The 24,689-nt window shown below is 43.2% G+C and overlaps 1 protein-coding gene across 2 annotated transcripts in view; it reads right to left on the bottom strand.

Moving 5' to 3' along the window:
* EIF3D (eukaryotic translation initiation factor 3 subunit D) overlaps positions 1–21,654 on the bottom strand; it is a 28,075-nt gene extending 6,421 nt beyond the window's left edge. The window contains exons 1-10 of one of the 2 annotated variants that reach the window (XM_083365253.1): positions 21,474–21,654; positions 18,091–18,222; positions 17,419–17,464; positions 4,310–4,446; positions 3,768–3,853; positions 3,257–3,329; positions 2,986–3,098; positions 2,086–2,218; positions 1,205–1,352; positions 876–1,006 (exon numbers count right to left, since the gene is read on the bottom strand). In XM_083365253.1, coding sequence (XP_083221379.1) covers positions 876–1,006; positions 1,205–1,352; positions 2,086–2,218; positions 2,986–3,098; positions 3,257–3,329; positions 3,768–3,853; positions 4,310–4,446; positions 17,419–17,464; positions 18,091–18,213 — 990 coding nt within the window. In that variant the 5' untranslated portion in view covers positions 18,214–18,222; positions 21,474–21,654. Of the gene's footprint in view, positions 1–875; positions 1,007–1,204; positions 1,353–2,085; positions 2,219–2,985; positions 3,099–3,256; positions 3,330–3,767; positions 3,854–4,309; positions 4,447–17,418; positions 17,465–18,090; positions 18,223–21,198; positions 21,417–21,473 lie in introns of those variants that run through there. The other variant, XM_083365254.1, reaches the window with a different exon arrangement.
* Between the last annotated feature and the right edge of the window lie 3,035 nt (positions 21,655–24,689).

The raw sequence follows: 24,689 nt of genomic DNA, 5'->3' as shown, positions 1-24,689 counted from the left end.
GAACACATGATTATTTCTCTGAGAAACAATTATAATGAATAGGAATTACTATAAAAACGGCATTTGGAGAAACAGAATAGAGAAGAAAGTAAATAGGGGTGCATATTATCCCAACATTTAACATATTCAGCAGATACACTACAAAAGTTGCAAGACTACAGAAATTGTAGCTGGAATTAAAAGACAAGACTGAAACACCAACACATTGAAATACCCAGACAATATTAATTTATTAGCTAGACACTGAGCAGCTTGTTAGGAAAAATGAATAGTGAAAGTTCCAGGTTAAATATGTTAAATATTAAGAAGACAAAAGAATATTAATTTTAGCCAGGAAAGTAATAACCACCTTTAATAAGATCATGGAATCTACACATGCAAATATATTTCTATGACACTAGTTAGAATAGTTAAAGCAATGGTATACCCAGACATAATGCATACCTATGAAAACTGGATACTCAAAAAGTATGAAAGATATGTAGCTTCAAATTATGGATTAGAAAAACTAATGATGTACTATGGATTAGAAGAACTAGCTACTTTACGTTGTATTAAAAGGACTGGCTGCCCTTTTGTAATTATGATCAGCAAGCAGAAATTCATGTATTTTAGAGTTGTGATGCAAGCAGATAATGGTTCAAACCCAGCCCAACAATACTCACTAAGTTTGAAGGAAACTGAAGAATAGGAAGGCAAGATTTGGTGGATGGACAAGATCAATGAAATTATTAGAATGTCCTTAACAGTCATAAGTCCAAGGAATGTCAGAATGGTGGGTATTTGTTCATAAGATTCATCAGGATTCAAACTGAATCCAGTGACATGTAATTAAAATGTAAAAATCTAGGGCAAATTAAATGTTCTATCGTTACCATTCTTAAGCATTGCTGAGAGAAGTTGTGGTTGATGTAGGTGGCTTCCATTGCAAGGTTGCGAGGTGAATTGAAAGAATTGCCCTCGTCTTGCGGTGGCTCATTAGCAGTTTCACTCACTGTAAGAAGATCTGAGAATACAGCCAAACACAACTATCATCAGAAAGTTTAATATCTCCATGCTATACAACAAAACTACTCTATACTAGGATAGAAACGCATAAAAACTAGAAAAGCTTGATAGTGTTTACCCCTTTGATTCAAAGGAATTACAGAGCCACCACTATTACCTTTTCCCCCCCTACAAAATGTTACATGAAAAGACTTACCAAAATCAGAGTTGTCCCTTTTATCAAAGAACAGCTTGGATCCAACTCTTTGGACTATGATATCCCAGGAATATACTGAACGAGTGCAAGCCATGAGGGTAGCTAAGATAGCATCTGTAGCAAACACGTTCCCTTGGGTTTTGGCCAGCTACATGCAGAGAAAAGTCACAATGGGTAAGAGTGGGAATGTAGTACAAAAATGAGCTGAATTCCCATCTACTTCTAGTGGTCTATGCCTCCATTTCCAGAAATGCAAAATTAGGGGATTAAAAAAAAGACAGAGGATTTTAAAATATTTTTTATAAAATAAAGGAGAAAGAGCTCTGCCATTTGATTTCCTTCAATCCACCCATATTGCATTCAACATTACTCTAATATTCACATTTAAGAATTTTGGCCAGAAAAGGACAAAAATGAAAAAAGTAAACTAATCATCTGTCAAATCAACTTTTTAGTTTGTTATTTATCCTACCATCTTTCTGACATTCACAGAAATTATAAATTCTTCCATCTGTTACAAGTCATTATCCCCAAATCCAGTAAAGATAAAAATCTGCAGCACTAATGATTAGGTCAACTGTAAATCATTTACCAGTTTTTGAAAATGGGCTTTATGGAGTTTCTGACAGGGCATTATAGCATATTCAAATACATAATCATAACTCTACCTCTATTGCCTAAAAGCATTGTACTTTCTCTAGTCTAATTTTTTTTCTATAATTACAGCCTTAGTATTTTATTTAGCTTTGCTCAGCATAATGTAACTGGTAAAGGCCTAAGTTTCTTGTCCTATCAAAAATAAAAAAATCTATTTTTTTCCCAAGAAAACACTATTACAACAGTCTTCTATTGAATAATATAAACAAGCAAAGATACTACACCTTGCGTATGACTGGATCATCAGTGGTAGTAACAGTATGGAAGATGCGCTTAATGCTACGAAGATTTTTTTCATTTCTTGTGGTGACGCGATCAAAACCTTTGTCATAATGTTCTAACGCCCCACAGCACTCTCTGCAAATCAAAGAATACGAAATAGTCTCCCCAAAGCATCACAGGATAGTAAGTACTGTGTAACTCCAGTGCAACCACTCCAAGGAATAAACATGAATTATCATTGCACTTCCCTGACAACTTCTCTAACCCACGATCCTTTAGGCACGACTGAACATAATTCTCACTTCCAACAGCATGACCACAGGAACTGAGGCCAAGAAATCTGGAAAGAATATAGACTGGGGTTCTAAAACTTAATGAAGGTTTTATTCTCTGGCACCACCTTCGCCAACTCAATTTAGTTTCAATCGTCATGCAGCAAACCCCCATTTTAGAGATGTGAAGATGATGGCAATTCTTATCATGGATCTGTGCCTTTGGGCCAGTCCAAATAAATGGTGCTGTCTTCAGATAATTTTATACCTCAGATAATATTCTGGTATGCTGGTTTTGATTAATGGTATGCAGGCATTAAATCTTAATTTGTTGCTTATTCAAGAATTGAGTACATTAGCAAAGGGGACCGTAACACAGAGAGAGAGAGAGAGAGAGAGGGAGGGAGGGAGGGAGGAAAGAAAGGAGAGAGAAAGGAGAAGGAAGGAAGGAAGAAAAGAAAAGAAAAGAAAAGAAAAAGAAAAGAATATTTTACCCTTTCCTAATAAAATGTACTTCAGGTGTCTGGGACTCTTAACTCTTAGGAATTTGAGACATTGTAGTCCAGAAAATGTGAATAGCACCAGTCTGAAAAGCTCACTTGGTGTTGCTAATTCCAACACACGTCTTACATGTCCTGAGGTTCTGACACCTCCAAATATCTCATCTTCATTAATCGAGGGAAATCCATCTCCTCCTTCACTTCCCAGTCACTGCGAACCTCCACTGAGGAATCACGTGGCTTCTGCCGAGGCAACAGATTAAACATAGGGAGATGGAAAAAAGGAAAAAGAAAACTCATCAGTGTTTAATGCAGGAGCAGTAACAGTTGAAATGGAATAACTTAGGCCCAATAATAGCAACCTGAAAACAATCCCAATTTGTTATGAAAGAGTATCATACCTGAGATTTTTGGTCCCATTTCTGTCTCACTCCAAATTGCTTCTGAAATTTCTTTTGCAGACGCAGTCTATCTCTGAAATAACAGAAAAACCAACAATATTTTTTGCCAAATACGGCTTTGACAAAGGAGATGCTTATTCCAAGTCCTTCATTCATAAAAAAGAAGTTAGGCTGTTAAATTAAAGAGTATGGTTGATCTCAGATATACTTGGTGAAAAACGGAATTTCACTCCATGACTGCAAACTTTAATGTACGGTAATTACTTGAAAAGTACATTAATCAAGGGTGGCTATGAGAAAGTATAAATACAAGTTTAATAAACACAACAAAACAAATAGTATTTTTATTCATAATCAAATGCAGAAACAATTCAGCAACTGGATGAATTCAGAATACAACATAGCGAAACCCAGCAACTCATTTTCTGAACTATTTGCTGCACAGAAAAGCTGACTTGTTACTGTTACAAACAGAAACAAAACTGTTCTTTGACAGAAAAACAAAGATTACCTCTCCTTCTGCTTGGCACTTTTAGGCAGAGTCTGCAGGTTGAATTGAAGTACGTTCCGTCGGTCCTTGTCTCTTCGAAGGTTCCTCTGAAATAAGGTATTTGTATAAATAAGAAAAATGAACAATTCATTTCAGAGTATCTTGGAAACCAGTGAAAAGGACAACAAGCTTGCATGATATCTGCATCGTGTTCACTGCAGAGCATTAGACATAGTCAGAAATGTCACTGAGCATTAGGAGGTATAATGGATGTGTATTTAAAATATTAAGAGACTTCAGGCTGTCCATTCCTCAGTGCGTTTCAAAAGATAATTCTGCGTTAGAGAAAAGGAAATATTTTCCACAAATTGCAGCAAGAAAATATTACTAGGCTGGCAGGCAGAGATGTTTTCTGCATATATCTTGAAAAGTGTGTGTGTGTGTGTGTGTGTGTGTGTGTGTGTGTGTGTGTGTGAGAGAGAGAGAGAGAGAGAGAGAGAGAGAGAGAGAGAGAGACACTAAGTAGTCATCCAAGTGTAAAACCTTTAATGAGAATATCATACCTGTGCAAATCTCATACGATTCCTCTGGTATGCAGTTTTCTGGGCTCGTGTTGTGTCCACTAACTGGAAACTGGCTTCATCTTCCTCATGGAAGTAAGCATATTGGTTTCCTCCTCCAAACTGGGATGAGTATTTATCTAGAAATATAATTACTACTATCAGCTTTATGCTCAGGTTTGGATTGTTTGGAAGACCTAGGATTGAAATGACGCTAGGAATAAGAGCCATGTAAGAATAATCATAAGGGAAACTACTAAGAACAAGAAGTGTGAGTGAAAGAAATTTACTGGCTGATCATTAATTGAAGCTGATCTGTTTTAAAGCCTACAAGTACAAAATAAATTATATTGTTACAATTGAGGAGAAACATAGGATTACAGAAATGCTGAGCTGTTCTGGAATGATAGAACAAAGGGAACCAGGATGTCCATGTCCTGGAAGCCTTAGCAGAGGGAAAGTAGTACTTTAAAAAGATAATAGGTAAAATGTAAAGGTTCCCCCGCACATGCGTGCTACTCGTTTCCAACTCTAGGGGCCGGTGCTCATCTCTGTTTCAAAGCCGAAGAGCCAGCACTTGTCCGAGGACGTCTCCGTGGTCATGTGGCCGGCATGACTAGACGCCAAAGGCGCACGGAACGCTGTTACCTTCCCACCGTAGTGGTCCCTATTTTTCTACTTGCATTTTTATGTGCTTTCGAACTGCTAGGTTGGCAGACGCTGGGACGAGTAACAGGCGCTCACTCTGTTACGCGGCACTCGGGATTTGACCCGCCAAACCGACTTTCTGATTGACAGGCTCAGCGTCCTAACCCACTGAGCCACCGCGTCCCTTAAAAAAGATAATAATCTACTCTAAATCAATCAGAAAGGTCTTTTAGCAATAGAACCTCAACACCAACTCTATATTACCTAATTAGAACCAGATTGGGTTTGATTCTTGGGGACAAATGTTTACTATCCTAACTTTCTACCTTTTCCTCTTTCTCCCTCAACCTTGTCAAGCATAGTTTTTTTCTTCCCTCATGAGAACCACCCATATGACATTCAACCCACATATGTGGGTTCTTGCTTGTTGATCACAGACTCAGGACAGATTGATTGGCTCTTCTTAAAACTCACCCTTAGTAACTTTATCAAAATCTATAATTTGAAGGTTTTTATTCTCTCACTTTTCCTTAATGTCTGATTTTTACAGGTGTGTATGTCCAAATTCCAATGCTTTAATTATTCTGTTATTATAGGAATACCTGTTCTGCATGATCCTATATTGCTGCTGTCCTTCCTAGCATTAATCTCGTTTATTTTTCCAGTACAATGCTCAATTTACTCTTGAACCAAGAAAACAAAATACTTGCTTCTCATCTTATTCTCAACTGTAAGCTAGTAAACATAGAGACTGCAATTTTGTTTTTTTTTAATATTTATCATTAGCCTGGGTATATCACTCTCTTTTTATTTATTTTTTACTTTATTCAAATACAAGTAATACAAACATAATACATATGTCTAAATAAAAAACAGTATTAAAAATGCAAATACTATAGTGCACCCACCCCCCTGGAGACCATTTTTATTACCTGTATTTCTTCTCATATAACAATTAACAATGTACAATATATTTCAATTGTGCCCTTATCCCATCCAAAACATCATATATTCTTGAACAGGTTTATTCCCTTTGCTTTCCACCAAGACTGTTTATAAAATCATCCCATATTTTATTATAACTATTTACTTTAATCATCCCTTTTTAAAATTTAATTTCTGTTAATTTATCATTTATTGCCATATTGCATTATACCACTCATTTCTTTGAATAACCCAATTCCATCTCCAATATTTAATCATCACTAATCTAGCTGCCATTATCAAATTAACAATCAATTCTTTTGCTTCATCTTGTAATTAACAGTAATGCAATCGTGACATATCTAAATTTACCTTCAAAAGTTCTCTAATTTCCCTTAACACCATGTCCCATATTTTTTGTGCGCTACCACAATCCTACCACATGTTTATATGTTCCAATCTCTTTCTCGCACCTCCAGCAAATATTTGTATATTTAACATCTACCGGTATTTGATTTAATTTACATGGTGTTAGGTACCACCTCCATATCACTTTATATCCATTGTCCTTAAATGGCATATTCTCATACTCTTCTGTTCCAAATATTTTTCCAATCTTTATCGTTTATTTCTCCTAAATCTGTTTCCCAGATTAATTTTAAATCTTTTGCCTGATCTTTTAGTTCAGTTAATATTCTGTACATTTTCCCAATTCTTCCTTTACCTACCGTATATACTTGAGTATAAGCCGACTCGAGTATAAGCCGAGACCCCCAATTTCACCCCCAATTTCACCCCCAAAAACTGGAAAAAGTTATTGACTCGAGTATAAGCCGATCCACCGTTCTGCAAGCCTCTGCCGCCAGCAGAGGCTCGATCCGCCATTTTGCAAGCCTGAATACACAGGAATACCCTGTGTAGCCGCGGCTCGTCGGCAGGTCTCCGTTCCTCCTGCCGACCTTTGGGGAGGTTTGGGCGCCTCCCCAAAACTCCCCAAACCTCGGCAGGTCTCCGTTCCTCCTGCCGACCTTTGGGGAGGTTTGGGCGCCTCCCCAAACCTCCCCAAACCTCGGCAGGTCTCCGTTCCTCCTGCCGACCTTTGGGGAGGTTTGGGCGCCTCCCCAAACCTCCCCAAACCTCGGCAGGTCTCCGTTCCTCCGCGCAGACCTGCCGACCTTTGGGGAGGTTTGGGCGCCTCCCCAAACGTCCCCAAACCTCGGCAGGTCTCCGTTCCTGTTTGGGGAGGTTTGGGCGCCTCCCCAAACGTCCCCAAACCTCGGCAGGTCTCCGTTCCTCCGCGCAGACCTGCCGACCTTTGGGGAGGTTTGGGCGCCTCCCCAAACGTCCCCAAACCTCGGCAGGTCTCCGTTCCTGTTTGGGGAGGTTTGGGCGCCTCCCCAAACCTCCCCAAACCTCGGCAGGTCTCCGTTCCTGTTTGGGGAGGTTTGGGCGCCTCCCCAAACCTCCCCAAGCCTCGGCAGGTCTCCGTTCCTCCGCGCAGACCTGCCGACCTTTGGGGAGGTTTGGGCGCCTCCCCAAACGTCCCCAAACCTCGGCAGGTCTCCGTTCCTGTTTGGGGAGGTTTGGGCGCCTCCCCAAACCTCCCCAAACCTCGGCAGGTCTCCGTTCCTCCGTGCAGACCTGCCGACCTTTGGGGAGGTTTGGGCGCCTCCCCAAACGTCCCCAAACCTCGGCAGGTCTCCGTTCCTGTTTGGGGAGGTTTGGGCGCCTCCCCAAACCTCCCCAAACCTCGGCAGGTCTCCGTTCCTGTTTGGGGAGGTTTGGGCGCCTCCCCAAACCTCCCCAAACCTCGGCAGGTCTCCGTTCCTCCGCGCAGACCTGCCGACCTTTGGGGAGGTTTGGGCGCCTCCCCAAACGTCCCCAAACCTCGGCAGGTCTCCGTTCCTGTTTGGGGAGGTTTGGGCGCCTCCCCAAACGTCCCCAAACCTCGGCAGGTCTCCGTTCCTCCGCGCAGACCTGCCGACCTTTGGGGAGGTTTGGGCGCCTCCCCAAACGTCCCCAAACCTCGGCAGGTCTCCGTTCCTGTTTGGGGAGGTTTGGGCGCCTCCCCAAACGTCCCCAAACCTCGGCAGGTCTCCGTTCCTCCGCGCAGACCTGCCGACCTTTGGGGAGGTTTGGGCGCCTCCCCAAACGTCCCCAAACCTCGGCAGGTCTCCGTTCCTGTTTGGGGAGGTTTGGGCGCCTCCCCAAACGTCCCCAAACCTCGGCAGGTCTCCGTTCCTCCGCGCAGACCTGCCGACCTTTGGGGAGGTTTGGGCGCCTCCCCAAACGTCCCCAAACCTCGGCAGGTCTCCGTTCCTGTTTGGGGAGGTTTGGGCGCCTCCCCAAACTTCCCCAAACCTCGGCAGGTCTCCGTTCCTCCGCGCAGACCTGCCGACCTTTGGGGAGGTTTGGGCGCCTCCCCAAACGTCCCCAAACCTCGGCAGGTCTCCGTTCCTGTTTGGGGAGGTTTGGGCGCCTCCCCAAACCTCGGCAGGTCTCCGTTCCTCCGTGCAGACCTGCCGACCTTTGGGGAGGTTTGGGCGCCTCCCCAAACGTCCCCAAACCTCGGCAGGTCTCCGTTCCTGTTTGGGGAGGTTTGGGCGCCTCCCCAAACCTCCCCAAACCTCGGCAGGTCTCCGTTCCTGTTTGGGGAGGTTTGGGCGCCTCCCCAAACCCCCCCAAACCTCGGCAGGTCTCCGTTCCTCCGCGCAGACCTGCCGACCTTTGGGGAGGTTTGGGCGCCTCCCCAAACGTCCCCAAACCTCGGCAGGTCTCCGTTCCTGTTTGGGGAGGTTTGGGCGCCTCCCCAAACGTCCCCAAACCTCGGCAGGTCTCCGTTCCTCCGCGCAGACCTGCCGACCTTTGGGGAGGTTTGGGCGCCTCCCCAAACGTCCCCAAACCTCGGCAGGTCTCCGTTCCTGTTTGGGGAAGTTTGGGCGCCTCCCCAAACCTCGGCAGGTCTCCGTTCCTCCGCGCAGACCTGCCGACCTTTGGGGAGGTTTGGGCGCCTCCCCAAACGTCCCCAAACCTCGGCAGGTCTCCGTTCCTGTTTGGGGAGGTTTGGGCGCCTCCCCAAACCTCCCCAAACCTCGGCAGGTCTCCGTTCCTCCGCGCAGACCTGCCGAGGTTTGGGGAGGTTTGGGGAGGCGCCCAAACCTCCCCAAAGGTCGGCAGGAAGAACGGAGACCTGCCGAGGTTTGGGGAGGTTTGGGGAGGCGCCCAAACCTCCCCAAACAGGAACGGAGACCTGCCGAGGTTTGGGGACGTTTGGGGAGGCGCCCAAACCTCCCCAAACGTCGGCAGGTCTGCGCGGAGGAACGGAGACCTGCCGAGGTTTGGGGAGGTTTGGGGAGGCGCCCAAACCTCCCCAAACAGGAACGGAGACCTGCCGAGGTTTGGGGACGTTTGGGGAGGCGCCCAAACCTCCCCAAAGGTCGGCAGGTCTGCACGGAGGAACGGAGACCTGCCGAGGTTTGGGGAGGTTTGGGGAGGCGCCCAAACCTCCCCAAACAGGAACGGAGACCTGCCGAGGTTTGGGGACGTTTGGGGAGGCGCCCAAACCTCCCCAAAGGTCGGCAGGTCTGCGCGGAGGAACGGAGACCTGCCGAGGTTTGGGGACGTTTGGGGAGGCGCCCAAACCTCCCCAAACAGGAACGGAGACCTGCCGAGGTTTGGGGACGTTTGGGGAGGCGCCCAAACCTCCCCAAAGGTCGGCAGGTCTGCGCGGAGGAACGGAGACCTGCCGAGGTTTGGGGACGTTTGGGGAGGCGCCCAAACCTCCCCAAACAGGAACGGAGACCTGCCGAGGTTTGGGGACGTTTGGGGAGGCGCCCAAACCTCCCCAAAGGTCGGCAGGTCTGCGCGGAGGAACGGAGACCTGCCGAGGTTTGGGGAGGCGCCCAAACCTCCCCAAACAGGAACGGAGACCTGCCGAGGTTTGGGGAGGTTTGGGGAGGCGCCCAAACCTCCCCAAACAGGAACGGAGACCTGCCGAGGTTTGGGGACGTTTGGGGAGGCGCCCAAACCTCCCCAAAGGTCGGCAGGTCTGCGCGGAGGAACGGAGACCTGCCGAGGTTTGGGGACGTTTGGGGAGGCACCCAAACCTCCCCAAACAGGAACGGAGACCTGCCGAGGTTTGGGGACGTTTGGGGAGGCGCCCAAACCTCCCCAAAGGTCGGCAGGTCTGCGCGGAGGAACGGAGACCTGCCGAGGTTTGGGGAGGTTTGGGGAGGCGCCCAAACCTCCCCAAACAGGAACGGAGACCTGCCGAGGTTTGGGGAGGTTTGGGGAGGCGCCCAAACCTCCCCAAAGGTCGGCAGGTCTGCGCGGAGGAACGGAGACCTGCCGAGGTTTGGGGAGGTTTGGGGAGGCGCCCAAAGCTCCCCAAACAGGAACGGAGACCTGCCGAGGTTTGGGGACGTTTGGGGAGGCGCCCAAACCTCCCCAAAGGTCGGCAGGTCTGCGCGGAGGAACGGAGACCTGCCGAGGTTTGGGGACGTTTGGGGAGGCGCCCAAACCTCCCCAAACAGGAACGGAGACCTGCCGAGGTTTGGGGACGTTTGGGGAGGCGCCCAAACCTCCCCAAAGGTCGGCAGGTCTGCGCGGAGGAACGGAGACCTGCCGAGGTTTGGGGAGGTTTGGGGAGGCGCCCAAACCTCCCCAAACAGGAACGGAGACCTGCCGAGGTTTGGGGAGGTTTGGGGAGGCGCCCAAACCTCCCCAAAGGTCGGCAGGTCTGCGCGGAGGAACGGAGACCTGCCGAGGTTTGGGGAGGTTTGGGGAGGCGCCCAAAGCTCCCCAAACAGGAACGGAGACCTGCCGAGGTTTGGGGACGTTTGGGGAGGCGCCCAAACCTCCCCAAAGGTCGGCAGGTCTGCGCGGAGGAACGGAGACCTGCCGAGGTTTGGGGACGTTTGGGGAGGCGCCCAAACCTCCCCAAACAGGAACGGAGACCTGCCGAGGTTTGGGGACGTTTGGGGAGGCGCCCAAACCTCCCCAAAGGTCGGCAGGTCTGCGCGGAGGAACGGAGACCTGCCGAGGTTTGGGGACGTTTGGGGAGGCGCCCAAACCTCCCCAAACGTCGGCAGGTCTGCGCGGAGGAACGGAGACCTGCCGAGGTTTGGGGAGGTTTGGGGAGGCGCCCAAACCTCCCCAAACAGGAACGGAGACCTGCCGAGGTTTGGGGACGTTTGGGGAGGCGCCCAAACCTCCCCAAAGGTCGGCAGGTCTGCGCGGAGGAACGGAGACCTGCCGAGGTTTGGGGAGGTTTGGGGAGGCGCCCAAACCTCCCCAAACAGGAACGGAGACCTGCCGAGGTTTGGGGAGGTTTGGGGAGGCGCCCAAACCTCCCCAAACAGGAACGGAGACCTGGGGAGGTTTGGGGAGGCGCCCAAACCTTCCCAAACGTCGGCAGGTCTGCGCGGAGGAACGGAGACCTGCCGAGGTTTGGGGAGGCGCCCAAACCTCCCCAAAGGTCGGCAGGAGGAACGGAGACCTGCCGAGGTTTGGGGAGGTTTGGGGAGGCGCCCAAACCTCCCCAAAGGTCGGCAGGAGGAACGGAGACCTGCCGAGGTTTGGGGAGGTTTGGGGAGGCGCCCAAACCTCCCCAAAGATCGGCAGGAGGAACGGAGACCTGCCGAGGTTTGGGGAGGTTTGGGGAGGCGCCCAAACCTCCCCAAACGTCGGCAGGTCTGCGCGGAGGAACGGAGACCTGCCGAGGTTTGGGGAGACGCCCAAACCTCCCCAAACGTCGGCAAGTCTCCGTTCCTCCGCGCCCTGCCTGCCTGCTTCTTTCCGCTGCGGAAAGAAGCAGGCAGGCAAGGCGCGGAGTTTGGGGAGGTGCGCGCGCACCTCCCCAAACCTCCCCAAACTTCGGCAGGTCTCGGACGGCGGTGGCTTGGGAGAGGTGCGGGCGATCCCGGAAGCACCAAAGCCTCGGCCGCGCACAAGTCCTCGGTAAGTTTTTTTTGTTGACTGGAGTATAAGCCGAAGTGGAATTTTTCAGCCCAAAAAGTGGGCTGAAAAATTCGGCTTATACTCAAGTATATACGGTATATATTCTTCATTTTCCTCACCTTTTTATAATCATTTCAAATTTTGTTATCTTTCACCTTGAATTTTTCTTCCTTTTTATCCATTTCTCTAATTGTATTAAATTCAACCAATTTAATTTAGTATCTTATTAAAACCTTCTTTAATTGTATTACATTATTTATCTTGTTCTTCCAGTCTTTCCATTTATATATCTGATTTTTTAAAAAATTTACTAATCCATTCTTTCAATTCAATCTTAGGAAATTTCTCCATTTCTACCATCGGTGTTAAAGGAGAAATTCCTGGCATTAACCAATATCTCCATTTATTACATAATTCTATCAATTTTTTAAAAAAGGGATTTTGAATTCTCTTAACAATTTTTTAAATATCCTTTTTAAACCAATATGTTTCTATTTCCCTTAATTCCTTCAACTCTATATTGCTCCATAATAAATCTCTATTTACTGCTATATCTGGGACCACCCGTAATTGATTAGCTACCCAATAATTTCTAACATTTGGAAGAACCAGCCCATCCTTTTTTTAATGGTTCATACCATAATGCTTTACTTATTCTTGCTCTCTTACCTCCATTACAATATAACTCCAGCAATCTCTGTATTTCCTTTAATTCTTGATCCGAAAACTTAATTGGGATCATCCAAAACAAAAAAAATTAATTTTTGGTAAAATTGTCATTTTTATTGCTGCAATTCTTCTGAACCATGATAATTTTACTTTTCCATATTTATCCATTTTACCTTTTATATCAGGGGTGTCAAACTGCTGGCCCGCAGGCCGGACGTGTCGTGATGAAACCGCGCCCACCCCATTGTTGGTAATGGGGAGAAAGCTCCGATACGTCGCGCAACGTCGCGAGTTTGACATGTCTGTTTTATATCTTTCTTTAACTTCTCATAATTTATCTTCTTTAATTCTTGAATATTTTTTGGGATGTAAATACCTAAATATTTGATACTATCTACTATTTTTAATTTATATTTTTCTTTCAATACATCCATTTCTTCTTTACTATGGTTATATAACATCATTTCTGATTTTTCCCAGTTTATTTGCAATCCACTATATTTCCCAAATTCATTCAATTGTGAACATTCCCTCTCTATAGTAGCTATGGGATTTTGAAATGTTAGTAATGTATCATCTGCAAATAAATTTTAGTTTTCTTATATACACCAATTCCTTCAATCAATCTTTCCTGATTGCATTTGCCAAAATCTCCATCAATAATGCAGATATAACTGGGGATAAGGGGCAACCCTGTCTCGTTCCTCAGCTTAAGGCTACTGTCTCTGTAACACCATCATTTATAACTATTCTTGTCTTATTCTCTGAGTTTAGTTGATTTATCACCCTTCTAAAAAATTTTCCCCAAAGCCTAATATTAATATCTTCAATGTAGGCCATTCCACACAATCAAAGGCCTTAAATACATCCAATGCAAATAAACCAGCCTTTAATTTTGGATTCTTTATGTAATAACCTATATTTAATACCCTTCTTACTACATCTGACATTTGTCGGCCTCTTATAAATCCACACCGATCATTTTTAATATAATTCTCTATAAATGTATTCAATCTACCGGTATTTGTCAATATTGCTGTAAAAATCTTAGCACCCTGATTAATAAGGGATATTGGTCTATATGATCCTGGGGTTGTAAGAACTTTATTAGGTTACGCTATCAATACTATCAGGGATTGCTTCCAGAAACTTGGAATAATTTCCCCTTCCATTATTTAATTAAACATTAACCTCATCTTTGGCACCTATAATCCTTTAAAATTTTTATAATATTCTGCACCTAGACCATCTAACCCTGGTGCTTTCCTATTTTCAATTTATTAATAACTTCCAGTATCTCCTCCTCTTTTATTTGTGATTCCATTATTTCTTTATCATATTCTCGAATTTTACAGTTTAAATTCTTTTCTATATATGCCTTTCTCATTTATTTCCTCCTATATAACTTTTCAAAAAACTTCTGAAATATCAACAATTTTTCTCTTATCATGTTACATCTTTCTCCCTTATCGTTCTTTATTACTCCAATCAGGCTTTTTGCCTTTTTAACTTGTGTGGCTCTAACCAACATTCTAGAATTTTTATTACTATTTTCATAAAATTCCCTATTTAAATAAATTTCTTTGAACCTGTTCTAACTCAATATTTTGCAACTCTTTTCTTTTAGCTGATAATTCTAACATAATCCTATTCTCTTTTTATACATTTACTCTCTAGTTCTTTAATTTCCTCCTCCAACCTTTTTATGTTTACTTTTGTTTTGTTTTTATATAAGAATATTTTATCCCTAAACCTCTTACCACTGCTTTCACTGCATCTCATATTGTTTTTATTAGTTGCGAAGTCGTAGTCTGACCCATCGCGACCCCATGGACGTTCCTCCAGGCCTTCCTGTCCTCTACCATCTTCTGGAGTTTACACCTATATTATTACCTCCTTCTTCATTTATAGCCCATATGTCTTTTAATTCTCTTTCCATTTTTTCTAAGATCTCTTTATTTTTAAAAATCCTCTAATCCATTCTCCATCTACTTGCCTATTTATAATCACAATCTATTTCCATAGTTACCATTGCATATCAGTTACCTGATATTTTAATTATTTTTATCTCTGCTTTCATTATTTTAGATATTTCCGATGTTACAAATATATAATCTATTCTTGTAAAATTTTATGTCTACTAGAAAAATACACATCTCTTTTGATTGCCATGTTATTCTCTTCAAACATCTTTTAATCTATTTCTATGAATAAATTTTCTTAAATCTGTATTATACTTTTATTTCCACTTTTGATGGATTATTTATCAACTGTATCCATAACCATATTATAAACACCTGCCATTATCACATAACTTTTTTTTATTTCTTCTATTTCTTTATGTACCCTATTATAAAACTCTCTTTGATTTGTATTAGGTGCATACAAATTGCTAGTGACCTCTTGTCCATATATCAAGCTTTAAATTATAAGAAATCTTCCTGTATCATCCCTTTTTATGGCTTTTATCTTAAATTCATATCTTTTAGCTACCATGATTGCTACCCCTCTTGATTTTGATGTACCAAATGCCTTTTCATATACATCAGCCCAATATACCCTAAGTTCATTCACCCCTTCTTTCTTTTGATGTGTTTCTTGTAAAAATACAATATCTATTTTCTCTGTTAATTGATTTTTCAATTCTTGCTCTTTTATATTCCCCCCCCACCCAAGCCATGTACATTTCACGTAACTACCTTCAACGATTTCCCCATCTATTCCTTAGATTACATATTCCCTTTGGTCTCTATATATGCTCTAACATAAATCTTACAAAACTAAAACTACAAAGTAAGCATTTTGTCCCTAAACATAAATAACCTCTTACCCATCTATATACATATATATTGTCCCCCTTCCCTTCTACAGGAGATCCTCCTCCTTTCCGCCGCTTCAGGCCTCCGGGGTGGGTGGGGGGAAAGAGAAGCCATCCCTGCACGGACTTTGGTCGCCCACTCCACCTCTTGACCATCTTTACCCTTAATTTCTACACTCAAACATATAACATTACAAACTTATATACTATATCCACAACGAACTTGTAACTCCTTGTTGCTTCATCTTGCTTCCCTTTCTCCTGTAGATCTTCTTTATTGAGGATTCCATGCTCCCTTAATTTCTCCATCGCATCCCCCTTTTTTCAACTCTGTAAAATCTTCCACCGTTAAGAAAATCTCAAAAAAACTGGGTATCCCCAGCTGTAGTTAATGTTATTTTTCTTCAATATTTGAAAACTTAATGCATCTCTCTCCTCCATTGTAGTCTCATTGCATATATCTGGACAAACTTATATCTCTTGCCCCCCAAACATTATAGATGACATGTTTTGCAATTTGCGCATCAATTGCTCTTTTTTTTGCATATGACCAGAGTCACACCACAATAGCTCTCGGCAATTTTCTTCCCAACCTTTTTGGGCCGACTCTATGTATTGCATCAATATCATATCTTGTAAAGGGGACATCTGGGAGGATCAAGGTAGCCCAATCCAGTACTGCTTGAATCAATTTTGCTTCATTTTCTTCACTTTTCTCCGGATATCCACGTATACGTAAATTTGATCGGCGCTGATCACATATCTCAATCAAATCCTTTTTTACCTGATGCATCATAGTTGTATGACTTTTTAACACCTTATCATGTTCTCCCATCTGAGTCATGACTTCTGTAATATTTCATGTTATATCCTGATTTGTTTCACCAGATCTGTTATTCTTACATCCATATTATCTTTTATTTGCTTCAAATCCTCCTTTATATTTGTCTTCATTTATTTTATATTTATCTTCTCTTAACTCTTGTAAGACATTATCAAGTTCATCTGGTTGAGTCAGTGACTTCTCAGGTGATTTTTTCCCCCTCACATCCATTTCTAAAGCTTTTCCCACTCGAATCAGACATAAATCTGAAGGTCTAAGGCCTGTTTTGGGTCTTTGCCAAACACTTTCTGCACTTTGGCTGCGTTTTGACATCCAACCACCAAAAAGAGCTCTTAACCTTCTAAGAATTTTTACAGTCTATAGTCCATACACGTCACTTCCTCCCTTTGTCTTGTCCTTATCAACTTATCTCCGTGAAAGCAACATGATGAAAATAAATAAATCCAAAGGCAGCAACTATCTTTATTACACACGCCTTATCAAGGCTCTGTCTTAAAGGTGTTTAATATTTTCACTTTCTCCAGATCTCAACACTTTGACTGAAAGGAGGGAGTAATGGGCCTTCACACTGTACACTTATAAATCAGCTATTGTCTTTTCAGCTGTACTCCTTTAAACTCTCTTCAAATTCTTTCGCCTATCAGTCTTCAATCATAGGGCCTCTCCTCTCCCCATCAGCCTTCAAAAGCCTCTCAAGTCTCTTAGCCAAACATCCAAATTCAAAGCTTCTCTTGGAGAATGTTCAAAATCAAATCAAATACAATCCAAACTTCGGGAGGAAAGCAAGGGAAGTAACTCACGTTTGATAATCTCTTTTCATAGTCCTTAATTGGGTGTTATATTTCTTGAATCAATTCTCTGTGATGGTCCATCCAAGCTAGCTCCGCCCCCCACGTACGTCACTTTCCATATTTTATTTTTACAGTTAGGCCATGTTTTACTTTAGGTAAATAAAGTGAAATCATATCACTAGCTAATACTTTGACTTCAAAATGTTGTGTTGATTCTACCTGTCATTTCTTCAAATTCTGGACTCATACATTATGAGAATTTCTCACAAGAACAGTTATGTGTTCTTGTCCTCCCTATAGCCTTTTTATGTTCTTTATGACCTTTCTGGAGTCAATGGAATCTCCATTATCTATCTTAAATTAATTATTTAATTAATGTCCCTTTGTCTCTTCAGAAAACTTGCCTATTTATTTGGCAAAATAATGTTTTTATCTTAGACAAATGTGCTATTTCACTCACTCGTGTATCGTTTATCTTGATAAGTTGCTCCAGTCCAGTCTGCAACCTAGGGAAAATAAAAATAAGTATCTTATGCTAATATATGAAACAATCATGGAAAAAAATTCAACAAATTCTCTAAAATTATTCCTCAATCCAGCTGAGTTTCTGAGTTCTAGATCTCTCACTAAAGACAGAACAAAGACTAATATGTATACTAGGGGAATGCAATCAAAAATAGTAACTCCATATTATTTTGGCTGCATCCTCTTTGTTTTATTCCTGCATTCTTGCAAATGTTACTGGACTGTATGTTCAAACATTCTTCACCATTGGCCATATAAATATTGGGAGAAAGTCTACCATTGGTTCTAACATTCACATTCCCTGTAACTGGATAGTATCACAGGTTGAGATGTACAGAAAAACCAGAGTGAAAGAAAAGCTAACTTTAAAAATGTAATATTTTACAATTTATTTCCTGTGTAGTTTGATTCCAATTCAGTATTTGTTCTGGGAACTGTGCAATAGGAATTAAGATACAAACTCCTGAATAATATATGAACTGCCAGAACCAGCACCTTGCATTAAAAAATACCACCAACAGAGAGTCTTGTATGAACAGATGGTCTGAAACAGACAATGAGTTAAACTCAATTAAGAACTTCTATGCAAATATTCAGATAAAAGTACCTTTCCTAGCCGGTCTCCTTTGCTGAAGGGCTGATAAGGCATATCTTTGAATTGCTCAGGTACAGCACATGGACCCCAACCAGATGGATTGTCCTGGACTACAGGCGTAATGAATTTTGCCATCTTCTATAACTATCAAGAAAGATAATGGGAGGAGATAAAGTACAACAAATAGATAGAATAGAGCAATAATCAGTTGGTGGTTTAGTATAATGAGACTCAAAATGAATAGAGACAAAGCTGCTAAATCTATTAGGAAATAAATCCCAACAGAAGATAAAATTTATTCAAAACCCAAATGGAAAAAATATCGATCATTTTGATGAAATAATTGGGGAGATTTTTTTTTATTCTGATATGTATAAAAGCACACAAGGCAAGATAGTTAATTTGAGTTCAACATTTGGAAATGGTACACTGTGCCTCCTATTCCTAGTAAACGACTGCAACATCTAAAACGTTTAATGTAATATCATCATATAACACAAAGGCATAGTCTAGTGTTAGCGAACCTATGGCACATGTGCCAGAGGCAGCATGCAAAGCCCTCTGTGGGCACATGCACTGTCGCCCCAGTCCCACCTCCTCCGCAGCTCCCTCCTCCCCACCAGAGGAGAGTCGCCTCTGGACATAGCCTGCACGGAGCAGTGAAGCCAAGAACATGGCAGCCAGGTGGCAGGGACAAGACTCTGCCCTTGCGCCCCATCATGCGCAGATGATGCTGTGGGGCACAGGACGTGGCCATCATGATGCTGCAGGGCCGCCTGGGCAATCTGCTGCAGTGGGCCGTGGAGGCAGTGGGTGGCCATGTGGGCGGGCAGGGTTGGGGCTGGTGGGCAGCAGTTTTTGTTTTTTGTTTAAAAGGTTTGCCATCACTGGCATAGCGCACACCGAAATTAAGATGTATTCATCAACATACGTCTACTGTTAATAAATTTTACAAGATCTGGGATCAGATTACATTTTCTGGACTCTTAAACCTATTTCCAGTATTTTTAATTTGTTATGTTGCTACATAGTTTATATAAACCACCCTAACTTCACATAAACTGATTTGATATTTTTTTTAATGACAGTGTAATTTACAGGTCTTTTTTTTCAATACAGCAATTTCTCATAGCTCATTTTGATAAATTTCTACTGAAATACTATCTATTCTCAGAATCTGGCAAAAATCACTGCAGCAGCAGGTAATAAACATATTATGGCAGCAACTCTTTTAAGAGTTGAGAGGGAATAAGGGATACTACTGTATGAGAGGAAACCGATAGGTTTTCTTGTTTGTTCTGAGCGGAACCAGTGGTAACTTTAGTGTTTTATGTATTTTTAGGGCATTGGGGTTGGGGCAGGGGGGGGAGAGTTTACATTGCTTTTCGCATTTCATGCCTAAATAATGGAAGTAAATTATGCCCCTAATAATAAATAATAAACCTTTATTGTCAAAGTACAACATGTGTACATTGAGATTAGCTGAGCCTCCCCCTGTGCTCTCTCCCCCCAACACACAGTGACAACAAACCCTCCATCCCACCACACTATGTGAACCAACTACACCACACACCGGCCTCCCAAGTCAGTTCTGCATAAGATTATGTCCCATTTAAAAGCCTAACAGCCCACGGATAAAAGCTATTTTTCAGCCTGTTGGTACGGCTGGCTATATTCCTATATCTCCTACCGGATGGTAGGAGAGTAAAGAGATACCGTCCAGGGTGTGAGTCATCCCTGAGAATCTTCCTCACTCTTCCAAGGCAACGAGCCCTGGCGATGTCATCCAGTGGTGTCAGGGAACAGCCCACAATGTCTTGTGCTGCGCTCACTACCCTCTGTAATACTTTCCTATCCGCGGCTGTCAGACCAGCATACCAAACCACAATACCATACGAGAGGACGCTCTCTATGGTAGACCGGTAAAAGAGGGTCATTAGCTGTTGTTCTACCCTGTTCTTCCGCAAGATCCTAAGAAAGTGAAGCCTCTGTTGGGCCTTTCTAGCCACCTGGGTTGTGTTAACTTTCCAGGTCAGATCTTCACAGAGGTAGACTCTCAGAAATTTAAAGGAGGAAACTCTCTCTACACAGTCCTCCCCGATGTAAAGTGGGGCAGGTTCCTCCTTTTTTCTCCGGAAGTCTAACACCATCTCTTTCGTCTTGCCAATGTTTAGGTGCAAGTTGTTGTTACTACACCATATGGATAGTTTTTGTACCTCCGCCCTATATGCTGTCTCATCCCCACCTGTAATAAGACCCACCACAGTTGTATCATCTGCGAACTTGATTATCGCAGTGGATGGGTCAGATGATACACAATCATAAGTGTATAAAGAGTACAGGTAGGGGCTAAGCACACAGCCCTGTGGCGTGCCGGTGCAAAGCTTCAGGGGAGTGGACAAAGCAGACCCGACCCTCACTGTTTGTACCCGATCCCTAAGAAAGTCTTGAATCCAATCGCAGATAGCGGGGGAGAATTTCAAGTCAGTCAGCTTCTCAATGAGAATGCTCGGCAAAATGGTGTTGAAAGCCGAGCTGTAGTCAAGAAAAAGCATCCTGACGTAACTTCCAGGTTTCTCGAGAAATGTCAGACAACTAGTCTTTTAAAAATTAACATACATATCTACTCTATACTAAGTGTCTCTACAAATTGAACGGCAACTTTAGAGAAACATTTTAAACAATTTAGCAGGTGTTTGTAACTACTCATAGTTTACTAGGTCCACCTCCCATTCAGACTATGGACTCAAATGAACAAGATTATCAAAATCACGACGTCTCAGCAAATTCGAACAAGACGGGTCTCTTCTTAAGGGATGTGGGGAAATAAAAGAGGTAAAATGTCACATCCAGCATGTCTCTCTCTGTGTCATCCGCAGTACTTATGCCGCGAGTAGAGTCACCGCTTCGGAGCACCAGGTTTTATCATTTTATTTTTTTTATTTTAATTCCATTTATATCCCGCCCTTCTCCGAAGACTCAGGGCGGCTTTACAAACTTTGCAGTAGCCTTCATTCTATGTATATGCCTGCTTATTAGGGCTTTCACACCCCCCCCAAGCGGCATTATTACAAAGTCAGCTTAACTGCCCCCAACAATCTGGGTCCTCATTTTACCTACCTGGGAAGGATGGAAGGCTGAGTCAACCTTGAGCCTGGTGGGATGACGTTGGCAAAAATGGGGAACAGGAAACGAGGCCCAAACTTACACACTTTAAACATCTACGGACCTAGAGATCGGGGCCTATTCTAAAGGTTCACGGGACCTCACCACCGGAAAGGCAGGAGGGTCCTTAGCCCCACCCTGCATCCCAGCTAAACCTGCCGCGGAACAAAGACGCCGGTGTCCCCCAAGGCGAAGGGGGCCTGGGCTCAACTCCAGGGTTCGTCTCTCACCTGTACGACCCAAATGGGCCCAGATGACAACGGATTCAGCCCAGCAGCAGCTGGAAGAGGAAAAAAAGGCTCGCCCGCTAGTCGCACACTGCTTTTGTCGCTCGCTTCAACTTCCGGCGCTTTTTTTTTTTAGCGCTGTGTCATTGTACCGCGACGCTAGCAAAAGCTGATAGAGTACTGTTAAAAATTCAGACAGAGCGTCGCAGTCGGTGTAGTTCAGGGGTAGGCAACCTCGGCTCTTTTATGACTCGTGGACTTCAACTCCCAGAATTCCTGAGTCAGCTATGCTGACTCAGGAATTCTGGGAGTTGAAGTCCACGAGTCATAAAAGAGCCGAGGTTGCCTACCCCTGCTGTAGTTAGACTGGACGGCTGAGTTTGGTTACGCTGGATGGAGATAACGTGGAAAGTGACGTGAAAGAAAGGAGGGGGGGGGCTTAAAAGAAAGCCTTTAAAAATCTAGGGAAGAAGTTCTTCAGATATCTTGGGATACATATAAAAAATAAATTCATCGGGCTAAAGCTGTCATTAATGGCCAAACTTCCACAGAACTGCGCTTGTATACGTCTTTTTAAAAAAGAGTATCTGGTCACTATAGTATGAATATAGTATGATGGATAGGTTATTACAAGTCTTTTTCTCTTCCCTTCCTCTTACACCCATAGGAGCCAGGAAGGAACAGTCCTAATACTTTTTTTCCCTTCCCACTGAGCTGAAGACATGCTTAGACACATTTTGTTTCTGTAACGGTTTCTGAATATTTTTTCCAAGGTCATCTCAACGCCTCTAAATCATGTTGATTTTGTTCATCTTCTCAATCAGATAGTTCAGAAGCTGAGGTGTGTTTTAAAGTCCACCACAAATTACAAATTCACCTGATTTCAAGCATAGTTTGCAGTTTCCTGCAGTTTCACAACTGAGTTTGGTGCAGTTTATTTAAGCATCAGTAAACTCATAACTCCACCTTCATTCAGTTTCAGTGTTCATATATTTATCCCAACATGCATATCTTTGACGAGCTTTGCATTTTATAGCATTACAAACATTTTTTCATCTCTGACATGGGGGAAAAGGTGGAATCTATTACATATATACGGGACGTGGTGGCTCAGTGGGTTAGGACGCTGAGCTTGTCGATCAGAAGGTCGGCAGTTTGGTGGGTCAAATCCCGAGTGCTGCGTAGCAGAGTGAGCGCCTGTTACTCGTCCCAGCTTCTGCCAACCTAGCAGTTCGAAAGCACGTAAAAATGCAAGTAGAAAAATAGGGACCACTACGGTGGGAAGGTAACAGCGTTCCGTGCGCCTTTGGCATCTAGTCATGCCGGCCACATGACCACGGAGTCATCCTCGGACAAGCGCTGGCTCTTCGGCTTTGAAACGGAGATGAGCACCGGCCCCTAGAGTCGGAAACGACTAGCACGCGTGTGCGGGGGAACCTTTACCTTTACCTTATTACATATATACTGTTCAAAAAAATAAAGGGAACACAAGATAAGACATCCTACTATTAAATACAGTACATTGTGTTGTTTAAGTGTTCCCTTTATTTTTTTGAGCAGTATATAATTTAATGCCTAGAGCAAGGGGTCTAAAAACTTGGCCCTTTTATGACTTGTGGACTTCAACTCCCAGAATTCCTTAGCCAGTGTGCCTAGCTGAGGAATTCTGGGAGTTGAAGTTCACAAGTCATAAAAGGGCCAAGCTTGAAGATCTCTGGCCTAGAGAGTATAGGGCAGGGGTAGACAACCTCGGCTCTTTTATGACTTGTGGAAGTCCATGAGTCATAAAAGAGCCGAGGTTGCCTACCCCTCGTATAGGGGCATGGAGGGTGTTGTGTACTGGGTTCATTGTGCAGGAATGAAGAAGCGAGTGAGTTCAGCAAAGATCATGGTTTATTGCTTGCAGGATCTGAACTGGAGAACACAGTTGCAGATGCAGCAATTTATACCCTGGCCCCTAGGTGGCGGCCAATAGGTTTGAAGCAACCTATTGCCGCCCTAGGGGCAACCAATAGCAGCACTGGAGACGGGTTGTCTGAGGAGCTGGTAGCCTTAGCTAGCTTCCCTGCTCAAACAGCCTTCTAGCAATTATCAGTGGTGTTCTCTTAACAAAGGAAGCCCAATACATTACAGAGGGAATGTGTTACATTTTATTTTTAGTGTTTTAATCCTATCAGTAAATTCTTTAGTGGGAATTCCTTCTGAACAAACATATGAATAACTTCTGGAAAAACATTACTTCTGATCTCATACATTATACAGATTAGCCCAGTTAGCCCATTTGAGGTACCGTGGTTCAAAAATTGTTGCCCTGCATTGCACCATTTCAACCAGTTAAAAGTTACAAACAACAGAGTTTCAATATTATATAGATTATGCTAATATATTGGGGCATTCAGGTGATATAATCTTTATTCATTATCCTATGTTTTATGTCCTTTTCTTTTTTGTTAGGGATAATCCATTTAGACAGAATCTGTGGCATGGCATTATGTTTTATGGCATTATGTTTCTAGAGGGTTTTTTTTAATGGAGAGAATTCAGCACATGGAACATGCACTGCTTTATTTTCCCCGCTTTTTACAGTAGTATGTCAAAATATAATTGTAAATTTGGAGATTTCTGCATCTTGCAGAAATTACACTTTTTGGTATGCTACCAAGATTGACTAGCCCATATATAAAAGCAAGAAATTTATGGTCTGCAACTAAAAATTGTATTATGCATTGAAACAGTAAAAAATAATATATCCACAAACAAAAAACAAACTTTATAAAAATAGTATTCCCATGTACATACCTGACAACATTTATTTTAAGGAAGAGAAAGAGATGTTTTAAACAGTCACCAAATTGCTGATCTCTAATGTTAGCACCATTGTGAATTCGGAACAATACCTTTATACAAGTCATTAATTGAATGTAGACAACAAATTCTATTAATATTTATATTTGTAAGGTCCCTGGCCCTCACCTGAATTTGAGATACCATTAAAAGTCTAATCAGGGAACTCAAACGGAAGCTTCTTGAGGAAACAGTGCTTTAATTGATCAAATAAAACAGCTGGGTGGCAAATAATCTGTAATGCTGGCAGAGTTATGTCCAGAAGTGCCACACCTTAGAAAGTTAGTAGCATTGCTTTATAAACTTTGTTAGCTGATGAAAATCAGACAACAGAGCTATTACATCATAAGGAACACATCAATCATTCCTGTACAC

Source organism: Vipera ursinii (genome assembly GCF_947247035.1).
Source record: "Vipera ursinii genome assembly, chromosome: 6".
NCBI classification, from domain to species: Eukaryota; Metazoa; Chordata; class Lepidosauria; order Squamata; family Viperidae; genus Vipera; species Vipera ursinii.
This window is presented reverse-complemented; position numbering and strand designations above follow the sequence as displayed.